The 15,797-nt window shown below is 42.6% G+C and overlaps 1 protein-coding gene across 1 annotated transcript in view; it reads left to right on the top strand.

Annotated features, from left to right (window-relative positions):
- The first annotated feature begins 733 nt into the window (after window positions 1–733).
- The window catches only part of PDX1 (pancreatic and duodenal homeobox 1), a 35,131-nt gene continuing 20,067 nt past the window's right edge, over window positions 734–15,797 (top strand). Inside the window, exon 1 of the mRNA XM_069202210.1 lies at window positions 734–1,143. Coding sequence (XP_069058311.1) covers window positions 762–1,143 — 382 coding nt within the window. The 5' untranslated portion in view covers window positions 734–761. The remainder of the gene's footprint in view (window positions 1,144–15,797) is intronic.

Below are 15,797 nucleotides of genomic sequence, written 5' to 3'. Positions count from 1 at the left end.
TCTGGAGTTATGCTCTGTTCATTGAAGAAAAGCAGGAAAAATGTTGCCTGTATTCTCATAGATTAAAGACTGTGACAAGGAGGACAGGTTTTGTGAAAGGTTGGGTTAGAAAGCCCGTTATTGGTGTGAAAGTGGTTGGAAAGAGACATTATGCTGATATTGTTTCCAGTCAGCTTTACCCACTCTCTAAGTACTCTCACAGCACTCAGTAGCTTCTTCAGTCAACCCACCTGCCTCAAACTACCGATCAATCCTTCCCAATCAAAAGCAGCAGTGGAGCCGCTTTGTAGAAGTCTTGCTGCTGCTCTGTACTTGTCTTTCCCTCAATGAGTACCTGTAACTCCACAAGGCAGGCGCCACCTCTAATGCCAACTCCACCCCCCACAAGCTGCATTGCCCACCTATGCCTCCAACCCCGACTCTCCGCTGGTGTGGGAGTGGGTTGGAGGCGAGCAATATCCCAGTTCCCATGAAATTCCCTTGTCTGCACTCGGCAAACCATTTTCTCGTCGCCACATCACATCGATGCAGGGGCAGTGAAGAACTCCCAGCTGATCCTGTGTGGGCTCAGTTGGAACCTCACCTGCACGGCCACACTCATCTCACCCGGCCCCGCCCCGTGACTGGCCGCTGCAAGGTCACGTGGCGCTCGATGCCCAATAGAGAGTGTCACCGGGGGCCGCGCATGGCCAGCCCTCAGGTAAGTCTGGCACCTGTCACAGGTGCCCGGCAGAGCCCGGGGAGCGGCGAGCGGCCCCGACATGAACGGCAGCGAGGAGCAGTACTACCCGGGCCCGCACCTCTACAAGGAGCCCTGCGCCTTCCAGCAGCGCGGCCCCGACTACAGCCCCGGGCCGCCTCCCGCCTGCCTCTACATGGGCCAGCGCACGCAGCAGCACCTGCAGCCGCAGCACTCCGCCTACCCCGGAGCGCTGGGGGCGCTGCTGGACCCGGGCAGCCCCCCGGACATCTCCCCCTACGAGGTACCACCCATCGCGGACGAGACGGGCCCGCCGCAGCTGCACCACCAGTGCCAGCCCCACGCCCTGCAGCAGGGGGCGCCCTACGCCGCGCAGGAGCAGCGCCTGCCCTTCCCGTGGATGAAAGCTACCAAGTCGCACGCGTGGAAGAGCCAGTGGACTGGTAGGTAACGGCCGAGGCTCGCACGGTGCGCAGAGGTGGCGACTAAGGGTCTGATTCATACACAGACTTTGACGTTCTAGGGGGGGACTAGTTATTCAGTTGTCTGGCGAAAAAAACAACGTTTATCTAAATCTCTATGCGTTTGTACACAGAGAGAGGTAGGTATACAGATACTACCAATTAGTCAAAGATCGAATGTCATCGAAGTGTCCATGGAGAGAGGGAGATACACAACTCTTTGTTCAATGGTTAGGGGAAATACCAGAGTGTGGCTATATATCTATAGGCAGAGTGTATATGTGTACCTGTAGGACGAGCGATCGGTAAATACAACTAATGATTTTGTCTGGGAAAATAATAAAGTACATCTACATAAACTTGGATTCTTGGAATATATATATATATATATATATATATATATATATATATATATATATATATATATATATTCTCCAAGAATCCAAGTTTATAGAATATAGTATATATATTTCTAAATTTAGATAGATTATTCAATTGTTAGGTTTTATCACAGAGTATATATGGAGAGAGGAATATAGATACAACTATTCAGTTAGGAGCGTAAATGGCAGAGTATCTGTCTATATATAGAGAGAAAGAAATGTAGATATTACTAGAGCTAATGTATTTATCTATCTATGGATGGATAGATATGCACAAACTATTTTCGATGTAAAGTGCTTCTCAAACTTTAACTACACGGTCGCTATGAATCTTTCTGCAACAGTACTTTGAGAAAGATAATAACCATCATCTTCATCCCTAGTGGGCGACCTGGATCGTTACGTTCTAGTCTACAGATGCTGTAAACAAAATGTGAAAGCTAATAATAACCGTGGTGACGACAACAACAATAAAAATGATATTACATAGGATGGCTAATTAAGACGGCCCCAGGAGCCCCCCTCCCTCACCTTCAGGACCCAATGCATGTACTGAACTTCATATTATTTTATTTTATTTGGTTGGGGGTGGGGGGTAGTTATAAGATCGCTCTCTGCCACGGAGTTCCCTCCGAGCAGCATGGCACGGGCTCGCCATGAAGGTGAGTTGCTACCCAGTGCTCACGCTCATACGTCATTCTGCGGAGTGAGGTTGTTGTTAGTTAGATCGAGTATCTTTTCTAGGCGGATGGGACAGCTTTAACACTGGTAGAGTAGAGAAGAACATGTGTCCCTGTGTGTGGACTGACTGGTAATCGAGGGAAGGTGGTGACGCGGCTGCGCAGAGTGCAGTCTTCAGTCCGTGGAGAAAGGGGCCTCGCTCTGGGTTTGCGCTCGAGCCCATCGGAGAAGTTTTCTGAATACGCCTTTGTGAACCCCCTTAGTCAGTCAGGGAACGTAGAGTCTGGCCAACGTCAGGGTGTCGAGTCGACATAAAAGCTAGGCGAATATCGTGAGTGGTTCGTGAGACAATCTTCTCTTGTTTAACGCTACACGAGACTCCCATAATTCGTCAAACTGCTAATCTAGTCCTCTTCAGATATGCCTCTTTCACTCACATGCCAGCGGACAAACATCTAGGTTACCCCTCAGCCCCGTCCTACCGTGTTATGGCGATGACTTTCAGGCAGGCAATACGAACAGGATTGACAATTGGGCCTGTGACCCTATATTCTCTCTACAAGTCCCATTTTTGTTTAGGGCTTTAATCCGAAAATTCACAAAATGCAGAGAGTCGATCTCTATAAAATACACATCCGTGTGCCCTTGCCAACACGGGCTCGCTCACACATACACAGGCCCCAAAATACTGCTGTGGCTCAAAATTGTAAGCGCTTGCACAATAACCACGCTTCTTTATGCCTATAGGCATCTCTTAAAATTAGCCATTTAGACTATAAATGGCTTCGCTCAAGACCGCTTTATCAGGCGTCTAATTTTCGACGTATATTCTGTTGCGTGTTTAGAACCGCTAGTGCTGTGCTCTTTGCTTTTTGCATTTTGGGTGCTGTGATCTTCGTTTTTCTTCATTTTGGCACTATATACGTCATAGCGTGTCCACCTGAATGCGGATTCCACTAGAGTAAAGACTCCCTGCCAGCAATAGGACGTTTACGCTGAGCATTTTTCTCAATTAGAAAATTCCAATTTCGGCGTTAATAACTGGCAGAGTCAATAAATCGCAGATAATGATAATCTTCTATCTGTGGTTCACTTTCTCTTTGCAGCATTTTCTTGACATTACAGCTTAGTAGACAGGGGTTAGCTCCCCAGCATTACCCCTGCTCGAAACTGGGCTTCAAAAGGTCTTTTTGTTTCACATTAACCGATTTCTCTAAATCTCCACACTTCCATTCCACACACGCTGTCTCTGTTGCCGATGTGTCACTGATTTTGTGTTTATCGGAAGGGCAACGTGACACATTGGCCCAGAGTGTGAACTGACCAATTAAATGTAATTCAAATGTCGAAGATTTATGCGAGGTCGTTTTAGTTTAAAAGATAGACAATATGCTTAGCACACATTTGTGGAAGTATTAACTCAATGGACGCGTTTGATCATAATGTGTCCTACAAATGCAAGTGTCTGCTCACACTGCGGTGTAACTGAGCGATATCTACCTAAACTTGACCTTAGGGCTCCTGAGATCAATATCAGACTTTCTGGTGTAGGCATCCTTTGACCATAAAAACAATATTAAGTTTATATATGCATTAAATGTGTTGTTTTTATTTATTAAATGATATGAAAAGTAATCTTTTCGTTCATCTCTCAAGGCAAAGGGTTTCTGTTTTTAGGCTGGTAAAACTGCCCACACCCGCTCTAATACAGCAATATCAGCACGTGACTTGTGTTTCACTCTCAGTAGCGCTCTTTAGAGGAGTAAAAATGGATCCAGACAGTAGCACGACAGCCGGGGCACGTGAATCTAAGCTTTTTGGAGGCTCAGAGTGATACCTCCGGTGTACACAACATACCGAGGAGCTCTGGCAAGCTCACGTGTTAGATTGGGGTATCACAGGTGAACTGCACCAGAAACAATCTCTTTTATTCACTTCAAACACTCTCTTGTTGTTCATTTCCAATATTTATCGTCATTGAGTCAGCAAAATCCAGCCAAGCTTTAAAACAACATAAGTATCTATCGTTGCATATTTTCGGTTACATATATATAACCTAAGCCGACGTGAAATAGAGGAAATGCACCTCAAGCACACAATGGGATCTGATGAGAACCTTTTCTAACTTGTTAAGTGAACCAAGTATGTTTTAAAACTATAGATGTCACATATTTATTTTACATTTTATCCACATTATCAATTAAAATACTTTACGCAGGCATACACATTACAATTATTATCTCTCTATATATAAAATGTTATTTTGTCCAGGCGCTACATTTGACCTTAACTACGCTTTTCCAATTTTTGGTAGAGAATGGCACTGAGTCTCAGAGCATGAACGAAATGTATCCACAATCACATAATGTAGACAAACGAGAGAGTTGGGATGCAAACGTTTGCCCCTGTCTGCAAATTCCTGCCAGTAAATGTAGCTTTGTTAGTGTCAGCCTAGTTGTCTGCAGCAGGCTGTCCTTTAGCTTTGTTTGTCAGTGAAATCCTTGCCGGATGTGGATAAGCACCGGTACACCGGAAGCCAGGCGCTGGCCACCACCGCAGGAGCCCACATCTGCACTCTGAGTTCGGTTGAGGCACAAGTGTTCGGTATCTCACAGCACAATGTTATCACTTGCTCCCTGGGCACCTTTTTTGTCACACCTGAAATGCAAATATTTTATTAATCATTCTGTTCAAACAGACGGTTGGAATTGTATATTCTAGCAATATTGCACGGGCGATATCGTCTGCCCTTTAACCTTTTACAGTGTGCAAAAACACCCACAAACAGATAGAGACCACAGTTGGCGTGCAGTACACACAGTGAATAATGGATTGCTTCAGCTGGGGAATTTTCAGAATGCTGCCTCCTGATGACATTGACATAATAATCCCTATTGAGTGGCAGCTTGTGCTTCATAAATGCCAGGTAGTGTAGTTACTATATAAAGTAGCCTATAGAAACACATTTTAACCGTGTGCAGTGGAATGTGAACAGCATGGTGGCACACTCTTTATGGAGTTTTATATTAGGAGTCGCCCTTGACCAACTATTCTCAACTTTAATAAATTAGAATGAATTTTAGAAAGTGCTTTATACCTTTTTACAACCTGATTCGTTGAGCGTCAATATAAATAACCCAATGTGCAGTGCATTCACAGGCTCAAAGTCCAGTGCACACAGTATTGCTTGGTCTAGCTATGAACCAGGACACCTGCTTTACTTGTTCCTGGATCTCTTGGCACTGCGTGAGGTTGGCTAAAGCTCAATTTATCCAGGTGTGTCAGTTCCCAAGCTAATAGTGTGGTCCCCGTTTACTGGCAAGGCTATGATGTATGTATTCCACACAGGAACCACCACACAAGCACGGCCATGATTTCTGACCTAACCACCAGTACCCTAAACAGTTATGAAAAGTGTCCAGGCCACACGAGTACCCTGGAAATTTGCCATTTAATTTCTGATGCATTCATTTTGTTTTGTAGTGGGATCACATGTCACCTTTTGGCCACCCCACAATGCTACTGTTGAGAGGAAACATCAGATCAAAGGGTCATGTCCCCAGGATTTGTTGGTAGCATCACAGGAATATGCAGGTTCCGATAAGAGACTCATCAATCCTCAAATATGAGTGTGGGAAAGTCCCAGCACTATAATGTAGATTGTATTGTATTTATATAGTGCTTACTACCCCTGACGAGGCGTTGAAATGCCAAAGTGCTTCTATGAGGAAGGGCTAAGGACACGGTTCCACCTGCATCTTTAATGTTTGTTTTTCCTATAATCTAGATAAAGTTATGTAGGATATTAAGTGTAAAGGTGGATTTAGAATGTTAAAGTACAGAAGGAGAAATGGAATTAAAAAGGGTCTGATGGTGTCACAAGTGTTGTGGATTTTTTTCTCACACAAGGGAAGCAATGGTTTGAAGCCCTCTTTGGACGATGGGAAACTGAGGAGGGACCCCATAGAGGGCTGGAATGTGTTCAGTGAGTGCACTCCTCTTTTTGGGCACTTTTTCCAATGTGTTACTTCATTTGAACACATTTGTTTTGATTAGTCTGGCACTACCTTGCTCAAGTTTTGCCTTGGTATACAGTGGTGATCTCCCTGGGATCGACAGTCTGCACTGTGTACTTCAAAGACACCATTGTTGGATGTGGAGGTTTAAATTTAAGTCTTCACCACTAAGAGTCAATTGCCTTTTTTTTAAGTCTGGTGAGAGGTCATCTGATTTCTTTAGATTGCAGTATGATCGGGTTGTGTGAATTTAGGTCCTCTGAAGATTCTCAATGTCTTTTCTTTGGTAACTGACAAAGACTACGGGGCCAATTCACAAAGGTAAATTTACTTGAGTAGATCTACTTTCACTTAGATCCACTTCTACTCCCAGATGTTAATGTCCACTTTTTTTTTGCTTTTAACCATTTCTGAGTGGAGATTTACAAATAGGTGTAGATTTAAGAGTCTTGGTTCCCTCAAATGAGAGGGTAGAGCCTCTTGTAACCCATTTCACAACTGTAAAATTACCTTCAGTAGCTTTGCAGCTGTTGATAGTGATCTCTGCCACTGGGATGAAGTTCTCCATATAGTAACATATAGGGAGAATTATCAAAGCATATTTTTTTATTAAAAGGTAACATAGATGAAATTGTTTTAATGTAAAATATAAATGTCAATTATTTTAAAATAATTACGATTAACCTAGAACTAATAAAATAAAAAGTTGCAACACAATACTTCTACATTTTGTATCATATTTTGAAATAATTTAAATATATTGTTTCAATTTCTATATATTATTTTTAAACAATAATTTAAGAATAAAAACACACCATCACTAATATTATTTTATTTTCTTGTAAAATGTATGCTTTTAATTCAAATAAAATCCACATTTTTAAAAGTAAGTTTACATTTTGGAATTTTATGTTTTCAATTAATTTTATTCAACTTCAACGTATTTAAAAAAATCAACATTCATTTATTTCTTGTATTCTTTATATATACATATATACATATTTCAAATCCTTGCAGTAATGAATCATAATGAACAGCACTGCAACTGTTTGGAGTGGCTCGTTTGTTGCTTCCAACAATGCAAGGGAGGAAACCTTTGTAGATATTTGGTGGTTTTGAGACAACTATGCACAAGCCCCAGCGCAAAAGGCTAGGAGTCACTATCTCTCTATTGGAGTAACAAATATATATATATATTTTTAGAATAAATAATGTGCTCATCATTAAGCCCTAAGTCCTATAGCGCGTTAGCTTGATTCCCTGCCTCCATTGGTTTCTATGGTGTGGTGCTGGACTTACTCTAAGGCTGAACAGGAGACAGACAAGGCGGAAGTGGAGCTCAATCCATATGAATGTGAACTAGATTTTGTCTTATGTGAAGTAATACTATTCGAGTACTGCTTTACATGCCCCAAAATGCCTTCTATCATTCAAGTCCTTATATTGCTGAAAACTAATTGGGACAGTAGGTTGGTCCTGATAATTTCTAAATTTTTTCCTCCACTAACAGTAGAATTTCCTTTAACATCAAACTTTGCATTACTGCGCAGATCTGGAGTACAAAGAAGAGGTTGACATTGCATTAGGCGACTGCATTATTTGCTTTCTTCACAGGATAGTTCCAGTTCTTTGAAGCTAGTTGAAACCTAGGCTTTCATTTGTGCTGATATTGACCACTATGATTCCTGTCCTTGGTAGACTGATGCACAAACGTTCTTCATTATATAGACAAATGTGTCTCTGAGACCATCTCAGATTTTATTCTACCTACAAGAGCTGTTCTGCAATTTGATGTGGATATGTTGTTTGTCTTTAGGGCTTCCAATTGTTTTTAAAAGCTTAAGGTAGGGCTGTGTTATTACCCGTACCAGTTGGGCACATATTGAAAAGGAGTGAGGAGAAAAAGATGATCCGTGTTGGATGTGACAGTTTTGGCCTAGGAGGTAGTGGTACAGCTTCAGATTTGGTAGACTCAGCCACAAAGCGATTATGAAGCCATTGAGAGTTGTGTGTTTGACTCCTGTACATTTCAGTATTTGAGTGATCCAAATTTAATATTATTATCCACTTGATAGATGGAGCAGGCTCAGGTCTTCAGGTGTCTCAACTTAAGGGAAGTGAAGGTGGGCACTGAAGGTGAACTAATTTCTTCTTATTGGTCTACACCCTGATTGACTGTCGGTGAGAACTGAATGAGTTTCCACAAACCTTTGCAGCTATCATTTTACATCTCATATTGAGATCATTGCTTATTAAGGGCAGGTTCATATTTGTGACACAGTTTTATGACTTTTCTGATCTGGCATGGGTGTCTTCAGTAAGGGACTGTCAAGGGCAATTTGTTAGTGCCTTTTGGATCTGACTGTTGACTAATGTATCCAGCATCTTCAGGATGTCCAGAACAGGAGTTACTATGCAGTCCTCGAGGTAGTACCGTAGTCCAGGTTCCATCTGCATGTTTGTCTGTGGGTCTAAAGCTTTGGGGTAGTAGCATCAGTTTAAAGGTTTATGGGAGGTTTGCAATATAGAAATGATAATTAAATGAAAGTGAGACTTTCTATGAATTGCTTTAAAGATATCATCATTTTTATGACTGAGTTTAAGGAAGTGGGGGAGATCTTCGCACATCTTGGAAGATCGTGAAGGGTTAATGTTTGACATACTAGTTCTGTAGTCTTCCAGAAGATTCTGAAGAGCTTGTTTGTTTAGTTTGTTTCCTCAAAGAAGCAGAACTGAACAAATCCCTCATATGAATTTTTCTTTGGATTTTGTTTCCTAGATTCTGAATTTCTTTTGCTTGCATTGCAAGTTGTACCCTCCCTTCGTCATGGTCACCAGCTGAAGGTTGACCCACTGCTTGCAGGCCTAGTTAGTTGACTCTGAATTCTTACACTGATTCGTGCCATGGCTTCCAGGCCCCGTCATGTTTACCTGCAAATTTTCCTGTAATCGGATTAGCATTTGGGAGTAAATAAGAACAATCTGCAACAAAGAGTTCTTGATCTCTGAGAAGGACACCTCTCGTGTAGTGACTGACATGTCAAGGATGTTAGTTTGGTTATGATCAAATTGGGTGAGATATATGTTGGTTACGACCATCCTTAACTTGACGAGGCCCCGAAGGCATGTATTTCTAGGATGGCAGCAGTGACCGAATCCATTGTGTGATTTGAACCATAGATTTACTTATCTTTTATTTCATTGGGATGCATTGTTTCCAGTTTATAATTTTTTAATGAATAAATATTCACTTCTTTGTCCATGGGTGAAAATTCAGTCCAATATCTAAAAATCCTTAATCCACACCTGGACCAATGGAAATCATTTACAAATCGCCAAAATTATTTTTCTACCAGTTGCTCTTGCAATGTTGTCTTTTGATTTCATCATCACAGAAGGTAACAGCAGTGTTTATATACGTGTGACCGTGTCCCTTAAACTAGGATGCAAGGATCCTGTAAATTGCATATGCTCATTAGTGGTTTCATAGACTAAGAAGGGAGCCATCAAAACATTCTCTGAGCGTAAGCACAGTCTCACACCTCCTCTAAACCATGATTTTACACATACTCTTTGTAAAGAAAATGTGTGTTATTTACATTTTTCTTTCTCTTCCTTGTTAATGCAAATCTTGCCAGAGCTCTGCCACCAATCTCCACACTGATCAATGTTTGTTGTTGCTGACAAATGACCCATGATGAATACGTAATAGTAAATATTTCAATCGCCGAACTGCCCACTGCCCTGATTTTGAGCTGTAAAATAATGTTTTAGGTCTGAGACTACAGGGCTAATTTAAAACGCATCTGAGGTTAACTTACACATGTAAATGCCTCGTTAGCGGGTGCAAGAAAGTCACAAAAGGGTAGCCTTGCACATGTACATCTGTTTACTTCATGCCAGACAGGGGCCCTGGGTGCAGGTGGAGGCTTGCCGGAGGAGGACACTGGCACTCGTTTTTTTTTTTTTTTTTGCGGATGGAGGCTTTTTTCACCTTAAGACCTTAACTCAGACCAACGACGAGAAAGGCATAAAAGAGAGGGGAAAAAACGAGAGGAAATTGTGAAAAAGGGAGAAAGCAGCGGCAAAAAATAGAACCCAAAGGAGAGACACAAAGAGAGAGAAAGCGAGGGGTGTTGGAAGGAAGAGGCAAAGGGTCGAATCGTTAGGGAGTCTTGGTGTCCGGCATTTCGCAGCACAAGGAGTGGGTTTCTGAGAAAATGTTTACATCTTGGAGCTTCTGCACTTTTTTTTTTTAATTAGGCACTGAATTTGCTCTAGTATTTCCCTGCCAATATGTAGTACTCTGCAGGAGTAAATCATGTGCATATTGAGAAGGCATGTGGCGTAACGGCCGGAGCTTCCAACTTTGGAGCTAGGGAACCAGTTTTGAGTCTCGGCTCAACATCCTGTGATTCTGGGCAAAGCACTTAATCTCCCCGTGCCAAACAAAAATGAATGTGTCCTTATGTCACATAACTGGTGCTCCTGTAAAGCGCTCGGATACCTTCGGGTCGAGTTGGTGCTGTATAAAACCGCTATAAAAAGCAGAGAGGCTCCCGAAACTTTAAAATCACTTGAATTTTGAATAGTGACGAACTTTTTTTCTGAAGCCTTCTCACCCTGGAAATAGCAAGAGGTTTACTCTGGTCAAGAGCAGAAGTAATTACCTTTCAAATGTAGTTTATTTTGTGTGTTTGTCGGTTGTGCCACTCACTGGAACAATATATCGTATGGCGAAAAAAAGTGCCATAGCACAACCACAGTGCAATTGCCTTTTGTACAGCTGTTCACAATGTGAAAGTGTGCAAAGTCCCAGTAGTAGTCACAAATGTTATTCGGCGTGCTCTTGCAATTCCAGACTCAGAAATCTTAACGTATCAGAGATCGTAAACACGCGGCGCAGATTTCCGATGTTTTCCCGTGCAGCTGTTACTGCAGTGCACTATTGTCCTTGGCTTACATTGTGCAGCACAGTTACAAAGGTGCGTTTTGCCTATTTTTTGTGTATCTGCACTCCCCCAGTTAGTGTCCCTCGCGTGTGTGTGGTGCGTTCAGTTTCCGTTCATCATGATATTTCATATTGCTGTGTGACTTTGGCGAGGGATAATTTGAACGGATTGTTCCGTACAATTTTAAAATGCAGTTTTTGTGACGATATGCGTAAAAAGTAGATTTTTTACTTTATCATTAATTTATCCGTTTATTTTTAAATAAAGGAAAAAAATAACTTTGCTAAGGGAACACGGGCACGTCTATACAACCATAACAAATGAGATTAAAATGTAACATAAAAGGAATCACACCCAAGGAACAGCTGTGGAAGATACTAGCTGGTGTGTATGTTTTAGTGTTATATTTTGTACTATCAAAAGGACTCCAAGGGGCTTATTTTCAAGCCCCACGGCCTAGGGCGGTGCTGCCAAGGGCACAAATGCTCCCTGTCTACAAGATAAGGCGCATTTCTGTCCTCTTCCCCTGTGGTGCAAGGATGCCTGCGTTGTGGGGATGATTATTTTTGTGCAGGAAGGGAAAGGGCACCTTCCTGCACAAAAACAGCCAAGAGAGGTGGTTTCCTCTTTCTATGTGTGCTGCAGAATGCATCACACATAGAAAGAGGAAAAACGGGAATAATTTCGCCCTTTGCCTCACTTCTGTGCCACCTCTGAGGTGGAGTAGTGATCTGACATAAATCTGGGAATGCATCAGAATCCTCAGCTTTCCATGGGTGTTGTGTGGGAACACCCACAGCAACACCCATGGAACGCCCCTTTCACGCAGTTTTATGCGTGAAAGCGGCCCATATTTACAGGAATATGAAGCCCTTAGCCTCGCCTTGTAAATATGGGGTGGTACACTGCGCCACCGGAGTGTCAAAAAAATGACGCTCCGAAGGGGCAGTGTCAATAGGGCCTCGTAAATGAGGCCCTAAGTCCAACAGACTCAGCAGTCAGTATGTTGACTTAATACATTTGTTAACATTTGCTTTCAGTGGACGCACACTGGAAAAGGTGCATCTGTATTTACTGAACGTGTGGCGATGTCAGGTCGCCTTGAAATATAAATTAGCGACAGAACGGTAGAGCTTTTACGTTGTCACCCTCGCGCTCGTCCTTCAATATTTAAATGAGCATTGTTTTTTAATACTCTTGTTCCACCTTAGACGACGCCTTCTCAAGAATACTCATTGATAAAACTCACATGACGCGGCACGTTCCAGGCGCCTCTTAAATTCTCAAGACCCGTCTTTTCACTCCGATCTGTGATCTCTTTCATTCATTGCACGCAACTCATGCGTCTTGTGCTAGGGTCTCATTTACAGAGCTTTTTTCACGTTAACTTTTTTGAGCATTTAACGACTTTCACAGCAGTTTTCTTACATTTAAAAATGGTTTTCTTACATTTAAAAATAGAAACGGCCATTGGTTCTCCCAGAGAAGGTGCACCACATATAGCGGTACTACACTCTAGATTTTTCTTAGGTACGCTTATTCAGGTTTAATGTACATAGGTAGCATGGACGGTGGATATTTTAGCAGCAAGCGACATTTTTCCCTTTTTCATTGGAGGGTAGTTTCGATACATGTGAGCACGAGTGTCAATGTTGCGCTTTCCGGTCGCGAGCTGCCTGGCCCCTTCTACCCTCTTTCTTGTTCTCACAAACCTGGAACTACGAACTTTCCTCCCATAAGGCTCTGTGCCTGGCAGCCATTGCTTCCTATGCCTTGGGCTAGGTTTGATAGCGCCTCATTCGTTGGATTAATGGGACCGTTGTGTCCCTCGTTCTACTGGAGCAAATAATGGATACAGCTTGAACTGAGCATTACTGCAGCATTCTTGCTCCTGAAGCCAGTTTGTAACCTCTTTGCCAAAATTTCCAACTAACCCGTTACAAAGAAATTCAAGTCGACTATTTAGTTACAGTGGGTTTCTACCGGATCCAGTGATACCATGAAGGCTTTATGTGCCCAGCTGAACAATCAACTGATGGTTTACTGTATCTATACATGTGTGTGTGTCTCTAAATATGAATGGATGTGGTTGTCGGTATCTTTGGCGCAAACCGAAGCGACTGCACAACATGTCCTTGCTCATCATTGTAAGCAGGCAACACACACGTGTGTAAAGAGAGTTTGATAGCAGAGAAAAGGTTAATCTCATTTTACAGGAGTCTGGTAGGAGATGTGGCCTCGGGGGTTAGAGCTTCCAACTGTGCGCTTGGGAAGAAAACCCGAACCCCAGTCTCTGCTCAATATCTTGTGATTGTGATCAAATCTCTTAATCTTCCGTCACCTAAGAATTTGTAAAGTCTGGTTCTCTTGTGATGCCCTCGTGCAAATTCGCACTTATAACACTAAAAAAGAAATAAGTGCATGGATGCGCTAACCCCTTTCAGTGTTAAGTGAAATGTTCTTAGAAGAACTTTTATCAAGGCCTCTTTACTAACTTCTAGGATGCAGGGGGTGAGCTTGGTGTGCATATGGATGCTGATCTGTAGTCTAGGTAGTATCTGACAAATGCTCATCTTAGGGTTTCTTTTTCATTGCACAGTCCTCTAGTTTGATAGTATCCTTGGTCCTTGTGTTCCGTTGCCTCTGGGATATCTTTCGTTTTTGGACAAGCTAGGAGCTGCGACATTTGTTCAAGGAATTCCTAAAGATGTTGGAGGCTGGCAGGGGCAAACAATGTAAATCAATCAGAGAGGGAGATGTATTCCAGATCCCTTCTGTCCTCAGATAAAGCGTGCAGTGGCACAGAGAACACTCCTATGCGTGGCCTGGATGGAATCTGGAACTCCTCCGAGGTGTATGTCGCCACCATACAGCTGTGAGAGGACCAGGGATTGAGCAGTTGCTCCGAGTTCTGTTTCGGGACAGTGTGGTTTAACTTCGAATGGAGTGCGAGCAGGTACAAATCTTTCTTTGTTTTCTTGATGATATTGGTTTTACATCAGAGGCCAAAGTCAATGGCAAACGCAACTGCATTTTCACATAGCATGAGATGACATGTGAATCCTAACAAGTTCACATTTGAGAGTCACTCCAGGATTTAGTTTCTCTGAGGTCATTGGTGAGGTGAATGCATGGCACCTTGGTTGGTTCAGTTTCAGGTGTGTGTGCTTGGCATTCACCCTTGAAATACAGAGGGGCATTTCTTATTGTAGTCAGTGTCTATGGCTGATCGAACAGCCTTGGTTTTTTCCATAGGAAAGGTTCTCTATTTATAGCTCCAAAACTGCTGTACTTAAGTCCACCAGAGTTTTATGGCACAGTGGTCTGTCCCACAGTCAGTGCCTTAGTTCTATGAGTTTGTTTTCAGCTATTTTAGAAACATTTGAGCATTTTGAATGTGCAAGCACCATTTGGATGCATGTGCGCTATACATTCACAGTCTCCAACACTCCCATGTTTACAAACACTGGAGGGACTACGGAAAAAGAAGCAACAAAACAACACAGTGGGAGAACCTATGCAGCACAAAGCATAAGTGAGCAGGCGTTGGGCCACCCACTTATTCGTATCTCTCCCCTGCCAGTGTTTTAATTGCTCAGGAGGAGTCAAACAATAAGAGCCCTTTTCTTTTGCACCCACCTCACGCCACCGTAAATGGGGAGTGGGATGTAACACACTCATGGCCTGAGAGACCAGGGTGCAAATGAATAAGCACTCTCCGACCATGCCAAGAACTATTGAGGAGAAGCTGACTTTTCTCCATTTCCTAATAGACCTAGAAATCTACCCACCTTACCAAGGGTAGAGGTGTTTCAACTTTCCTGACCTCCTACCCTAACCTAGGGGGCTGGAAAGGATTCTCATAACCCTGTTTTTCTAAAGAGAAATAGAGTAAAAACAAACAACCAGCTCAAGCAGCTCAGTGTTGTTCTTGTGTCATTGCTGACTTTCAACCCCCTTGTCCCCAGCTGTTAGCAATTGGGGTATTAGTTGAGGAGTGTAAGTACCCACTTCACTTAATAACCACAGTCCTTGTCAGGGTGAACTACTAAAGTCACTAAATAAACCTGAGCTCATTTTCCTGGTAGCCTGCCACATAACAGACAGGCTTACCTTAGGGAAATGTGTAATTTATTAATGCAGTACTAAAACAGTAATAACGTTGAATTGCAAAACAATAAAAACCCCAAAACAAATCTAGAAAAAATAGAGTAATATTTATTAAATAAAATGACATTAAAAATGACAAAAATCCAATAAGGGGAATCAGAGATATGAAACTGTATAGTTTTAAATAGAACTAGTGCCAAGAAGCAGAAAGTGTGAATGTTAGTCAATGGTTGTGGTAGCCCGGAACCTAGGCACAACTTGACGCTGACTGTAATGGAGAGTGGTTTGGATACACCAATTAGGTTCGTCCTGGTCAAAGATTTTACCTTTTGACTTCAGCCTTTTAAGTTCCAATCCACCAGAGTCATACATTACTAAAGCTCTCAAGGACCTCCATGGAGGCACCTGGAGACTCATAAGTTGGCAGGCAGAGTCCAATCTAGGTCCATTTGCCACTGATCAGCTGGGCAGTTGCAGGAAAGGCCTTGTGTGCC

Source organism: Pleurodeles waltl, chromosome 8, assembly GCF_031143425.1.
Source record: "Pleurodeles waltl isolate 20211129_DDA chromosome 8, aPleWal1.hap1.20221129, whole genome shotgun sequence".
NCBI classification, from domain to species: Eukaryota; Metazoa; Chordata; class Amphibia; order Caudata; family Salamandridae; genus Pleurodeles; species Pleurodeles waltl.
The sequence above is the reverse complement of the archived record's forward strand: the minus strand, read 5'-3'. Positions and strand labels throughout refer to the sequence as shown.